This window comes from Pan troglodytes, chromosome 5 (genome assembly GCF_028858775.2).
Source record: "Pan troglodytes isolate AG18354 chromosome 5, NHGRI_mPanTro3-v2.0_pri, whole genome shotgun sequence".
Taxonomy (NCBI): domain Eukaryota; kingdom Metazoa; phylum Chordata; class Mammalia; order Primates; family Hominidae; genus Pan; species Pan troglodytes.
In genome coordinates this window covers 23818365-23832589 of record NC_072403.2, presented here as the reverse complement: position 1 = coordinate 23832589, position 14225 = coordinate 23818365, and the positions used below count along the sequence as shown (strand labels likewise).

Below are 14225 nucleotides of genomic sequence, written 5' to 3'. Positions count from 1 at the left end.
AGAACTAACTCATGTAACCAAATACCACCTGTACCCCAATAACTTATAGAAAAATAAAAAAAGATAAAACATGAAATTAGCCAGGCATGGTGGCGAGCACCTGTAGTCCCAGCTACCCAGGAGGCTGAAGGCAGGAGAATTACTTGAGCCCGGGAGGCAGAGGTTGCGGTGAGCCGAGATCGCACCACTGCACTCCAGCCTGGGCAACAAAGCGAGACTCCAACTCAAAAAAAATTAAAATTTAAAAAATATGAAGAGATACTTTTACATGTAAAAGACATGCCAAATACTAAACATGTAAAATTGCTAAACATGTAAAATTGCTTCACATCTTTACTTTTCAAGGAATTGTATATTAAAAATACAGTAAGAACCTCCCCACCACCACCAAAAAAAAAAAAAAAAAAAACATGCTTTGCTGGAGATTGCCTGCAGAGACAGAAGGGGAAAGGAGTGCAGGATGGGAATATGGAGAGTTTTGAACTTCAGTATGCTACAGATGATATCATGGAAAGCTAGGAGAAGGAACTGCTTTATATGAAAGTTGAGTATTGAGAAGCTGAGGGAGATCGACCTGGAAGGTTCCATGGTTGCTGAAACCATGGACTTGCAAGAGAAGATATTGTTTTTGTTTTTTGTGTTTTCTCATCAGATGTATTGTGGAAAAAAATATCTCGTTAAAATGTCTGGTTATTTGAATTCTAGATAAATAGTAATTTTCATATACAACTTATTCTAATACAGAAAGCTAACCATATATTTAGTCTAAAAGAAATATCATAGAGCCAGGCGCGATGGCTCACACCTATAATCCCAGTACATTTTGGGAGGCAGAAGAGAGAGTATTACTTGAGGCCAGGAGTTCGAGACCAGCCTGAGCAATAGGGCAAGACCTCCTGTCTGCAACAATTTTTTTTTTTAATTGCTCGATATGGTGGCATGCACTGGTGGTCCTAGCTACTCAGGAGGCTGAGGCAGGAGGATCCCTTGAGCCCAGGAGTTTGAGGCTTCAGTGAGCTGTGATAGTTCAACTGCACTCCAGCCTGGGTGACCCTGTCCCCCAAAAAAGAGGAAAATAAGAAATTTTATGGTTAACAAAAGCACCAAACCTATAGTGATTTTTTTCAGTCAGACAGTAGTGGCCATCCTTCTCATCTTCACCTGTGATTTATTTTAGTCTGATTTACTCATAAGAAGTTAATTAATCTTTAAGTTTAATATTTTGTTCTTTCATTCAGGTATTTGCCTTTGATTATTGCTTTTGGTCCATGGATGAATCTAACACTACAAAATACGCTGGTAAGTTTTCTCCCTCTACACCTGACAGTTGGGCTTCTGGCCTCTTCTTCCATTGAGTTTATTTTCTTTAATTCCTCTGGAGTTTTACTTTCCCTGTGTAATTCACACCTGTTCTTTCCAATTATACCACATGAGTTTGGAAGTCAATAAGATTTGGTTTCAGAATCTGGGTCTGCCACTTACTTGTAAAATCCTTGAACAGATTTTTATTAAGCTTCAAATTGTTCACCTGACCTCCTTGTGGTATTTTATCCTCATTCCATCCAACACAAATGACTGCTGTTTTATAATTTATGACCATAGGCTTTCCTAGGAGTCAGTCACAATTGCTTTAGTTCCAGAGGGAAGCATTTGGTTTGGTGGAGGAAGTTTTTGGTTCTTTTGCTTCTGATTATGCCCCCTTTTTCTTAGATATTTCATCTTTTTAAAAATTTATTTTTCGTCCGGGCATGGTGGCTCACATCTGTAATCCCAGCACTTTGGGAGGCCGAGGTGGGCGGATCACTTGAGGTCAGGAGTTCAAGACCAGCTTGAATAACATAGCAAAACCCCATCTCTACTAAACATACAAAACTTATTCAGGTGTGGTGGTGGGCGCCTATAATCCCAGCTACTTGGGAGGCTGAGGCGGGAGAATGCCTTGAGCCCAGGAGGCAGAGGTTGCAGTGAGCCGAGGTCCCACCACAGCCTAGGTGACCGAGTGAGACTCTGTCTCAAAAAAATAAAAAAAAATTATTTTTCTAACTGGCAAATGAAAGTTGCATATATTTATCACGTACAGTGTGATGTTTTGAAATATGTATATATTATGGAATGGCTAAATTGAGCTAATTAACACATGCTTTACCTCATGAACTTATCCTTTTTTGTGGTAAGAACACTTAAAGTCTACTCAGTTAGCAATTTTCAGGAATACAGTACGTTGTTATTAACTATAGTCACCGTGTTGTACAATAGAGCTTGTGAACGATTTCTTCCTACTGAGTGTTTTCTCCTTATTTCTACTTATAAGAGCATCAGCTGAATGACATTCTCAGTTAGTTAAAAACAAAAAAAATGAAGGGAGGATATTGGCCTTAAAAGATTTGGAGGTAAAAGCACATGACTAGTTTAAAGAGAATTAATGTTTTATTTATTGATAGGTTTTTCCTTGCCATATAAAGCAAACTTGAGAAATTGTTTGATAACATAATTTTTTCAAGAGTTAACAATCTTGGACTAGGAGAATTTCTTCAGTTGCTCACACTGGGTAAATTAGCCTTTCCAAATATCATTCCTACAACTTGAGCAATATATTTTATTAAAGTGAATAAGTAGTTCATAATGTTGGTTGTAATTAATTTGTCTTTTTATCAGTCCTTTGGGACTTTATGTAATAAGTTCTGCAGAGTCTGGAACAGCCTTGACTTGTTAGCACTCTGTATTTTTGTGCCGGGTGTGTACTTTTAGATTTAAATCAACAACAAAAGTAAAACATTTCCTACAGATGCAGAGACAAATGGGGATAAATGCTATGGTTATACAAACCCGTCATTAACTGTGTTCAATTTATGTTACTCAAGATGCAGCCATATATATCTTCCTGAACTGGAGCTCTTCTCATGCACTTCTCAGATACTTTCCAGGACTCCTCATCACATGCTAGAAAAAAATCTATACTCTTTGGACTACATTTGAGGTCCTTTATTATATAACCCCATTCTACCTTCTCCACTGTCTCTTCTGGGACTCCTCTCACCACTCATTCAGTGCCTCAGCCCAGTGTCTATTGTTGGTTCCTCTCATATAACTCAGGAAGCCAGAAAGTCTCACAATAATTTTTTAAGTATTCATGACCCCCCCCCAACCCACTGTGTGTGTGCAGCCCATGAAGCCCTTGAGAAATCCAAAAATAAGTTAGAAAGCAAAAGAAATGCATACCAAATAACATTTTGAGATAATATTTAAACTCTAAATTTTATAGATTTTAAGTGTTACATAAAATCCAAGGAGAGATAAAATCTGGAAAGGCACCAGATTTTAAAGAGAGAGAGAAAAGGCACCAGATTTTAAAGAGATAAAATCTGGAAAGGCACCAGTTGTCTGGGAAGGCACCAGAGAGCAGATGGAACATAGAGGAGATAAGTATTTGAGACAACACATACATTAAATCGCCTGATTCAGCCATTCCACAAGGGATACATATATCAGAACATCATGTTGTATACCATAAATATATATGATTATTACTTGTCAACATATGAGTTGTTTAGAGTTTAGTCAAAGGGAAGCCTAGAAGGCATCCAGACAAGAGGAAGTGACATGTGTCAAGGAGAGCACATGGATTTTGACGTGAGACCTGTGTTTGAATCTCAGGACCTCTGCGTTGGTTCTCTTGGACAATTTACTTAATTTCTCTGAGCTACAATTTGTTTTCTATGGAAGAAAGTAAAAATGGCAATACCTATGCTATGTGGTTGCTGTAAGGGTTAAATAGGTCACTTTATGTGCTGATTAATGGAAGGTTCCCGTAAATGATATTTTCATTTGACTTTTCTGTAAAGGAAGATACAGAGCCATGATGGTAATGCTGGTCTGAGCAGAAGGTATATATTGGTGGCGGGGAACCCAGCTGCAAAGTTAAGATTAAAAAAGAAAGAAAGAAAAATAAGAAGGTGCATCTTGTTGGGGATGCGATGGGAGACCTATTTGTACATGTTGAATGAGGCCAGATAATAGGAAATTCTAAGAACTTCAGACTAATATGGTGAAAAATAGGGGCTATTGGAGTGAGGTGGTTAAAATAATGCTTAAGGAAGATTGTTTTTCTCTTTCTTTTCCATATCTTCTGGAATCACATCCTCCATTATTGCCCACAGAGAACACTCTAGCCTTCTGCAATATATCACTCATGTGCCTGGATGTGCAACAAACTTTTTTTTTTCCAAACCAGAAATGACTTCATTACATACAGATGATAAAATTTAGTTGTGAAACTCAAGATTTCTGTAGCTCTTCATTACAGATAGTTCAGATATATTTTAAAAGATCAAAATGATTTTTAAACATACTGATAGCCTAAAATTTAGTAAATTTTAGGTTGCATGATCACATTGAGTACCATGTCCCAGTTAGCCCTGAAATCGGCTTCTGCCAGCTCATAGAGCACTGTCTACTTAAAAAATTTGGGAGGATATTTTCTTATTCTTCAGATATTCCCATTATCATACAAATACTATGATGCTCCTTCTCCTTAGCAAAAGGTAAAATTCATGCTTACTATTCTCTCAAGTTTACATCCATTGTAAATAATCTGCCTAGTAAATACATTATGTGTAGATTAGTTGATGGTTTCCATACTAATTTTTCTCTTCATTAAAAAATAACAATTCCTTCTTAATTGGGAATAAAAACATTAAGATAGAAGCATTCATTATCTGGTGGAAAATAGGGGAAGTCGAGAAGGGGAAGCACATATTTCCTGAAACCGACCTATTTGTCAGGCTCGATGAATAATGGCATCATTGATACTGATCAGGACTCTCAAAGCCGCTCTCAAAACTGGGGGGTAGCAGGGAGAGAGACAGAGAAAGATAAGTGCATGGATTGAGAAAGCAAAGAGAAGCAAGGGCTCTTAAGTTTTGTGTGGTGTGTCAAAATGTTAAATTCTCAATCATGTCTTGATATTTATTAAAAGCTATAGGAAGAGCCTCCACGCTCCCACTTTCTGATTTAGAAACACGTAATTCTCTAGTAGGTATAATGGCATTGTAGTGGGTTGGTTGGAGCAGTTGAAGAATATGGGCTCTTAAGTCAGACTTGGTTCAAATCCTGGCTCTAACACCTTCTATCTGTGTAAGGCCGGGTGAGTTACTGAATCTCACAATCCTTCTGTTTCCTCATATGGTAAATAAGGATACTAATAGTTCTGATCTCATAGGGTTGATCTGAGGACTAAATGATGTATTCATTTAAAGTGCTTAATCCAGTAAGTACCTGGCGACTTAGGGAGGAGGAAGCACTGCCTTAATGTTTATCGTTGTCTTTATTATTGTCTCATTGTGACAGGAGTCAGCACTTTGGAAAGAAAATGCAATGTACTGAGATTTATGACAACTGGTTTTGCCACAAACTGCTAGACCTTGGGCAGGATAATTTCTGTGGGTCTCTGTTCTTCATCTGTGAAAGGAGGAGATACAGCCTGGAATGATCTCAGATCCCCTCCAGCTCTCTGATAAAACATGAATCAGCCATTTTATGTTGGCCACACAGCTGTTCCAGTGGACTTTTCAGAGGCAAATTAAAGGCTTATTTGTTAAGCCATTCACATTGCATTGAATCATGCTTTGAGGTATTTTACATTTTATTTATTTGTGTTTTTTTTTTTTTTTTTTTTTTTTTTGAGAGGGAGTCTCGCTCTGTCGCCCAGAGTGCAGTGGCACGATCTCCGCTCACTGCAACCTCCGCCTCCTTGGGTTCAAGCGATTCTCCTGCCTCAGCCTCCTGAGTAGCTGGGATTACAGACATGTGCCACCACACCTGGCTAATTTTTGTATTTTTTAGTAGAGACAGGGTTTCACCATGTTGGCCAGGCTGGCCTTGAACTCCTGACCTCAAGTGATCAGCGTCCCAAAGTGCTGAGATTACAGGCATGAGCCACTGTGCCCAGCCAGGAATTATTTTACATTTGAAATATATTATCTCTTCCTCCTATTAGCTTTTGGCTAGGTAGTTGTAATAATGTTTGTCTGGCAGATAATTCTGAAGCAAAAATTTTTTTTTTGCTTCAAAAAGAATTTTGAAGCAAAAACCCTGTGTAAGGGCTAATGAAAATAAAAAACAGAAATAACCTGCAGAATTAGATACCTGGAGCATGGCATTTCTACATAAACTCATATGTTCTCCCGAACTTCATATATACATGCAGATATACACAGATCCACATTTAAGATTATAAGTTAGTATATTATAGTCAATACTGATAAACTTGAAAGCAGTCTTTGTAAATGTTTAAGTCACTGCTGATTGCAATTAAAGCATTCTTGACAATGAGTCAATACATTTTTTAACATTTCTAAAATGTGCCATGTTAGTAGATAACAGTGACTTCCAGTGACTTTGGTTTTTATTTTCTTCCCAGCTCTATAGAAATCTTCATATCAAAAATTTAAAAAAAGCAGTCTGGTAGTGGCATATCTGGGGTCAGTGTGGATGTGAACATTCCCTGGCCTGAGAGATTCTAAACTGTTGACTCAGAAATTATATAACAGTTCTTGCCATATGGCATGTTGCTCAAATGTGCTGAAGCCATGTGTTTTCGAGCATTGTTAATGCCCTGCAACTCAGGAGAAAGGTTGTACATCTGCCTCTTATTCTGCTAGCATTGCTTTATTCTGTGAGGGGACAGAAGAGCACCTCCAATCTGTGGACTAATGCAGTGGGAAGAGCAGCCATGTTTGATTCTGTTCCCATGATGGGGGATTTTATGTGCTCAGAGCTAGAAATGATTTCTGCTTCATATTGCTTAACTAAATATTAACTAACCAGAATCGTAATGAGACAAAACATTTGTGCAGCAAAATTTACATTCTAAAAGCCAACAGTAGCCAAAATAGAACCAATTTCTTAGCTGAGTTCTACAATATTAATTTGTTCTAGCATATTGTATTGGTTCATTATTTTACTATTCAGGTGGTCTGTTTGAATGAAGTCTTTTTTCTAGTAGTTAAAAGCACAGGCTCTGGAGTCACACTTCTTGTGCTCAAATTCTGCCTCTGCCACTTCCCAACTGTGTGGCTGTAGGCAATAATAACAGCACCTCCTTATTATAAATATTGTGGGTTGAAATGAGATTATGTATATGAAGCACTCAGCAAGTGCCTTGCACAGAGGAAACACTCAATAATTGTTAGCTATTGGGTTTAAACCATAAAAGTTTTCCCTATAGGTATGAGCAACGCTAGTAGTTGCTACTTGAACAGTTTGTTAAAGTAGGGATTCATTATAAATGATGCATGCCATTTTAAAAAACATTTATGAAAAAATATGCCAAATCCTCCCAGATTTTTGTTTTTCTTTTATGGTCTTTTATAAATTATCTCACTCATACTCAATTTGTCATTTCTTTTGGTGACTCACCTTTATCAAGTTGTTCCTAAGCATTCTATTTAGAGTTTTCTTAGAATCAGCAACCCTCTTTTTTGCATTGGTTAATTAAATTATGTAATTACAGAGAAGTACAACTGACATAGAACAGTTTAGGAGCAAATACAACTGACCCTTTGTACAAGCATAACTCAGCTGGTGAGAGTCCAGAGAGTAGCCTCCCAGCTGGGGTGATTTAGCATGCAGGGGGCATTTCATAGATGGAAGAGAGAATGTTGGGTAATCCAGAGAATTGGATAAGAAGGTCAGTTAAGAAAAATTTTTCTTGTAAAGGATGTTAAAAAATAAATGAGCTTTGCTAATCGTGTTAAATTTTTTTAAGTGTATATATATGTGTGTGTGTAAATATATATATATATATATGCTGCTTTTTTGTTCTCCCCTTTACTCACTATTTTTTATCCTATCAAATCCCATTTTCTTCAATACCTCCCTTTCTTTGTCCACATTTGTTCCTTAGGGTGTTTGTTGGACCCAGAAACATCATTTAACTTGTGTTTAGAGGGGTGAATAACAATAGCAATAGATAGTACAACCCTGAGCATTGAATCCCAGGCACTGTGCCGATCCCTCTACATGCACTAGGTGGTAAGATTGTCAAAGCACCCAGTCAGGTAGAAACTACTGCCCCCATTTTACAGATAAGAAAACTGAGGTTTAGCGAAGCCCTGCTCCCTATGAGAGCACTGAAAGCATTGGTAAATGTGGATGTTAGTTAATGACATGTATGCTGGTGAAAATTTTATGGATTCTACTCCAGCCTATGGTGCTCCTCTCCTCTCTCATCCTGAAGAGTCATTCAATATGACTCCTAAGGAAGTCATATTGAAGTGCTCTGGCTTAGAACCTAGCCAGGAATACTACTAAAGTTACCCTCACTCCTGTCAGAAGTTCTCTAGGATCCTTATATTTGGTTTGGGCTTTGTTTTAACCTCGCCTCAAATACTATAAATATTGTGCAGCCCACAATCCAGAAGAGATGTTGAGTTGGGTCTGCTTCTTTATCAGAGAGAGGGGGTGTAAAACACCATCAAATAAGATAGAAATGAAGGTTTACTTTGTCAGCAGTTATTTTATGGGAAACACCCTCCTGTATGACTCCAACACACATTCTCTGTAAGACATTCTTCACAGGTGAGTGGCTTTATATTCTTTCTTCATTCTCGAGACCAGTGCCCAGGGCAGTGGTTGCATGACCTCCTCCTTGGTGAATCAGCCACTTTGTCCAGCAACAAAAAAAGACCATGCTCATGGCCAGCCCCAGTGCTGTTGCTGTGGTGGAAACATCCATCTGGATGAGTCAGCCGTGCCATGCTGCAAGCCAGACTTCCAGACTAACACTGATAGCTCTTGAATGCTACAGTGGAAAATGTGTCCGTGGTCTATTACCCTCATGGCCTGGTTTCTTGGGATCTTCTTACCAGGCACCTCAATGGCAGACTTTTCTGTAGTTGATTAAAACTTAAATCTAGCAATACCAAGTCAAGCCTTACAGCTTCAGTTTCTTTATCTGAACTCTGTAGTTTCTGGTCATTTAACTTAAACCAGGTTTGAAATCACTACATATGAGAATTTTTGAAAGCTGCACTTCCATACACCAAAGATTTTTGAGAAAGGAATTTATTTAAACCTCATCCAAGCTGGGCATTCTTCACCCCTTCAGGTATGTGAGAAGAACCTGTCTGGTCTTGTGCTGTCCAGGTGCTCTGATTTGGAGCTGGGCCACCTGCCAAGTCCAGACTCATCAAAATCGCTGTGCCTGTCAGCCCTGTTTAGAAGTGGAAAAACACCCTCACAAATGAGTAGGCCCAGGAATTCCAAGTCATAAATAGTGAGCCCAGCCTTTATTTTTTTTTTCCTCTCTCTCTCTACTCTGATTCCAAAGAGAAGAGATAGGGAAAGGAAGGAAAACTGGGGGCTCAGTTTAAACTGATGAAATTATTGATCGTGTTCAAATATTGGATGCTTTTCTATGTAGTTACTTTAGAAAAACAAGAAATACTCTGTGCATACGCCAGGTCTGATCTGTGCATCACCATGCTTAGTGTTTTATTCAGCCATGGGCCATAGGTGTCTGCCTTGTTTAATGCAGATTTTAAACAAGATAGGGCTTATATCCTCCCATTTCATTCTCTCACTTTCTAGAACACAGCCCACTGTGACTCTTTTATCCTGTGCCTCTTCAGTCATCAGATGTTGGGCGTAGGAATGATAGCTGCATTTTTCCTTCCATCCCTGGTTTCTTTCTTGCTATAGAAAGAGATTTGCTTTGGTTACCCATCTCCCAGTACACACACATGGTGGCTTTGAGCCTATTGCTGCTGTTCTAAGTAGGGACAGATTATGCATAAGTGTGGACACCCAAGGGTGTTAGCTTTTCAAAGATCTCTGTCAGGCTGGGTACAATGACTATAATTCCAGCACTTTGTGAGGCCAAGGTGGGAGGCTCACTTGAGGCTAGGAGCTCAAGATCAGCTCAGACAACATAGCAAGATCTTATCTCTACTAAAAAATAAAAATAAAAAATTAGCCATAAGTGGTGGCACACACCTGTAGTCCTAGCTACTCAGGAGGCCGAAACAGGAGGATTCCTTGAATCTCAAGGAGTTAGAGGCTGTAGTGAGCTATAATCACACCACTGCACTCTAGCCTGGTGGAAGAGCAAGACCCTATCTCTTTCAAAAAAGAAAAAGATTCATATCGTATGTGACTCAGGGTTGGGTGACTCAGGTCTGTGACTTTGCTTGTAGAAATTCCATACAGGAGCTCTCTCTGTTGTTCTGACATTGTGTTACGGGTTACTTTGGGCATGCCTGTGTTTTAAGACTTGTTCACATGATTATAGAAGGTCTAATCATAAACCCCAGAGGAAATTGGCATTGTGGTCATGGTTATTAACAAGTGAGGTCAGGCTTGCCCTGTGAATTTGCTGCACCAGGCATATGGAGCTAACATCTGCAGAGTGGCCACCGCCTTTTTGGCATCGGTTCTGCTGAAAAGTCACAGGCCTCTTGGATTTGACAATGTTATGGCTCTGCTCGGATTGTCTGGGATAGAAACAAATACTCATAGATCCTCCTGCTTCCCACGGGACTTACGAACCTTCGTTTATGGGCTGGTATGCTTTCCCCTAGACAAATAGCACCTCATTCTATTTGAGTGTAAACTAGTCGGAAAACGTTTAGGGTGGAGATATTGCGTCTTTTATGGGATCCACCCATGCACTGTTTGAATTCCCTGATTCCCACCACTCAGCGTAAACAGCTCCTTTTTTCATGAACTGAGGTTCAAAAAGCAGTTGGCAAGTCGTCTTTTCCTATGCTGAGAAAAGGGACTGTTGTGTTTAAAAAATAGAAGTGAACAAAGCAAAAACAAAACAAAACAAAACAAAAAAAACAAAAATCCTTCGGTCTTTTGGATAAACTAGGGTCTCTTCAAGAGACGATATGAGGGTTCTTGATATTTCATATTTTCTATTGCAGAATGAAGTGTAGCCATCATCTGTGTTTCACTGACAGCTGATTGCAAGAGAGGACAGAGACTGTATCAACAGTCATAGTGCCTTTTAGGCTTTGGTTGACAATTTGGCCTTTTTTATCGTTCTTTTTCCTATACCAGTGGTGCCCTGAAGGTCACCAAACCAAAGAATGGGTTAAGTATAACTCCGGCCACGAGTTCACACAGCTGAAAAGGCACCAGAAGGGCAGAATAAGGGGAACTCTAGAACCTGTCCCACTCACAGTTTTGCTGATATAGTTTTTTATATTGGGTTTTTTTTTTCCCTGTACCCTTCTCAGTGTTAAAAAAAAAAAAAAGAAAGTATTTTTCTTATAATAGACAATATGGATTAGCATACCCTGGCCCCAGTAATGATACTGTTCCTTCATCTCATCATGTCCATGCACACACAAACACACACCCCACCCTTTCTGTCCCCCACTCCCCCTTAAATGTGAGAGTCACCACCATCATATTTGGTCAGTAATATTTTTTAAATGGGACCTCTGTGGGAGCTAGAAAAATAGCGATAATTGGTTCCTTTCAGAAATCTTTCTAAGAACAAGTATCTTTTCTTTTTAATGTTTTGTTTTAAGAGATAGGGTCTTCCTCTGTCGTTCAGGCTGGAGTGCAGTGGCACGATCATGGCTCACTCTAGCCTCAACCTCCTAGGCTCAAACAATCCTCCACCACCATGCCTGGCTAATTTTGTTTTTTTTGTTTTTTTTGTTTTTTTTTTGAGACGCAGTCTCGCTCTGTCGCCTGAGCTGGAGTGCAGTGGTGCGATTTTGGCTCACTGCAACCTCCACCTCCCGGGTTCACACCATTCTCCTGCCTCAGCCTCCCGAGTAGCTGGGACTACAGGCACCCGCCACCATGCCCAGCTAATTTTTTATATTTTTAGTAGAGATGGGGTTTCACCATGTTAGCCAGGTTGGTCTCAATCTCCTGACCTCGTGATTCACCCACCTTGGCCTCCCAAAGTGCTGGGATTACAGGTATGAACCACCATGCCCGGCACATGCCTGGCTAATTTTTTATTTTTTGTAGAGATAGGGGTCTCACTATTTTGCCTGGGCTGGTCTTGAGCTCCTGCCCTCAAGAGATCCTCCCACCTCAGCCTCCCAAACTGTTGGGATTGCAGGCATGAGCCACCACACCTGACCTTTTTTCTTTTATCTTTGAAATTGGATTATGCCACAAAATTGTTGCAAAAATGAAGGAGCCATCTGAAGGAAAAATAACTAGATAATTTTTCTTTGCAGTAAAATGAATTATAGTTGATTAAAGACTTAAGAGATGATAATAATAGATAATAACTAAAATATATTCTAGATTTATACTGGCCACGTACTATGGTAAGTACTTTACCTATATTGGTTTATTAAACCATCCCAGTAGCCCACTTAGGTAGCAACTATTAGTCTTATTTTACTGATAAACTGGGAACCTTCCCAGTGTCACATAGGTGGTAAGAAGTAAAACTCAGGATTGAAAGTCAAATTGTAAAAACAGTGGTGGTGCACATCTATAATCCCAGTTGTTTGGGAGGCTGATGCAGGAGGATTACCTGAGCCCAGTCATTTGAAGCTGCCATAAGCTGTGATCCCGCCACCACACTCCAGCCTGGACACAAAGCGAGATCCTATCTCCAAAATAACTAAAACAAATAATAACAAAAATAAAACTAGAAGAAAATATGGGTGAGTTCTATATAATTTGGGGGTGAAAAAGGATTTGTGAGGCATAGCACATATCATAGGCAGAAATCATGAAGGAAAAGAGAAAAGATTTGAATATGAAAGACCAGGAGCTTTCGTATGACCAAGAATAAGGTAAAACCGATAGGCAGATGACAGACTGGGAAAAAATATTTATAACATATAAGATAGACCAGTGGTTAATATCCTCAATATGTAAAGAGGATTTTAAAATTAATGAGAAGAAAAGCAATGGCTAGCGCAAGGACTTAAATAGTCAACTTACTAAAGTGTTAATACAAATGAACAATAAATAGAAGAAAAATTATCCAAACAAGAGGCTTTTCTTTCCTACTGACTCAGTCAGAACTAAGAAGAATGATCACAGGGATTGTTGTTGAGAGTGTTGTAAGTAGATACCAATGCATTTTTAGAGAACTTGGAGATTTGATTTTTTTGAAGTTTTGCCTAGTAAAGTCAATAGGAAACTGCACAGAGGTAAACATGTAAGAATAAATATTGCAGAAAAATAAAAGGAAATAATCTAAATATCCATAGTAGGGAACTGATTGCATCCATTATTCATACAATGGAAAGCTGAGCTCCTGTTAAAAATGCTAATGTTGATGTATATTTGTAGAGATGGGAAAATGTTCATTATTTCTTGTCTTAAAACAGAATGCATTGTCTTTGAGACACAAAGCCATAGTAATAAAATGTATTCCAGTCTCTCTAGACTCCAATCTTGTGTAAATTTGTAAAAATACATGGAGAATGAAAAATTTTTTCAGAAACGTAGTATAATCATTTTCAATTTTTTATGTTGTTTTTCTCAGATTTTTTCTTTTCCAATTATGAATAAAACTTTACTAAATATGATAAATTTGAATTCTATTTTATCTGCCAAAAATAACTGTAACTAAAAGAAGTTGACTATATTTGAAGTCACATGTATATATTTAGTGGAAATCAGAGAGACTAGTTTTTATTTTTTTGTCACATATATTTTGTTGTAATGTCCAGGAGGATATGGTGGGTATTAGTAAAAATGTGATTTGTAATTTTTATCAAAATTACCTAATTAGTACCTACATAGTGTGTTGACGCATTTATTCATACCCCATTGGCTTATTTAACAAAGGCCTACTGTAGTCTTATGGGATTCATTAGAATTTCAAAAACAGTCATACTTTGACCAAAGTGTAAACTAATACAATTAAACATTTATTTGTAAGTTCAAAGAATAATTTTTTTTTTTTTTTGAGACGGAGTCTCACTCTGTCACCCAGGCTGGAGTACAACAGTCTTCTGATAACTTATTGTCACTGATGAGGGAAGAGGCTCCCAATTAAAAATACATTTTTCTGAAAACAGCAGTATCAACACAGGAATAATTCAGTGAATACAGATGCCTATTGCGTGCCAGGCATTCTACTAAGATGCAGCAATTACTGTTTTTACAATCTGGCAGTAAAGGTGAACATGAAAAAAAAATTGTGCCAGCCAGGCACAGTGGCTCACACGTAATCCCAGCACTTTGGGAGGCCAAGGCAGGCAGATCACCCAGGGTCAGGAGTTCGAGAC

The 14225-nt window shown here is 38.6% G+C and overlaps 1 protein-coding gene across 14 annotated transcripts in view; it reads left to right on the top strand.

Moving 5' to 3' along the window:
- The window catches only part of KIF13A (kinesin family member 13A), a 228262-nt gene that overhangs the window by 113029 nt on the left and 101008 nt on the right, over window positions 1-14225 (top strand). For all 14 annotated transcript variants that reach the window (XM_001170727.5, XM_054685623.1, XM_054685622.1 and 11 more), the window contains one exon: window positions 1239-1299. In XM_001170727.5, the coding sequence (XP_001170727.1) occupies window positions 1239-1299 (61 nt within the window). The remainder of the gene's footprint in view (window positions 1-1238; window positions 1300-14225) is intronic.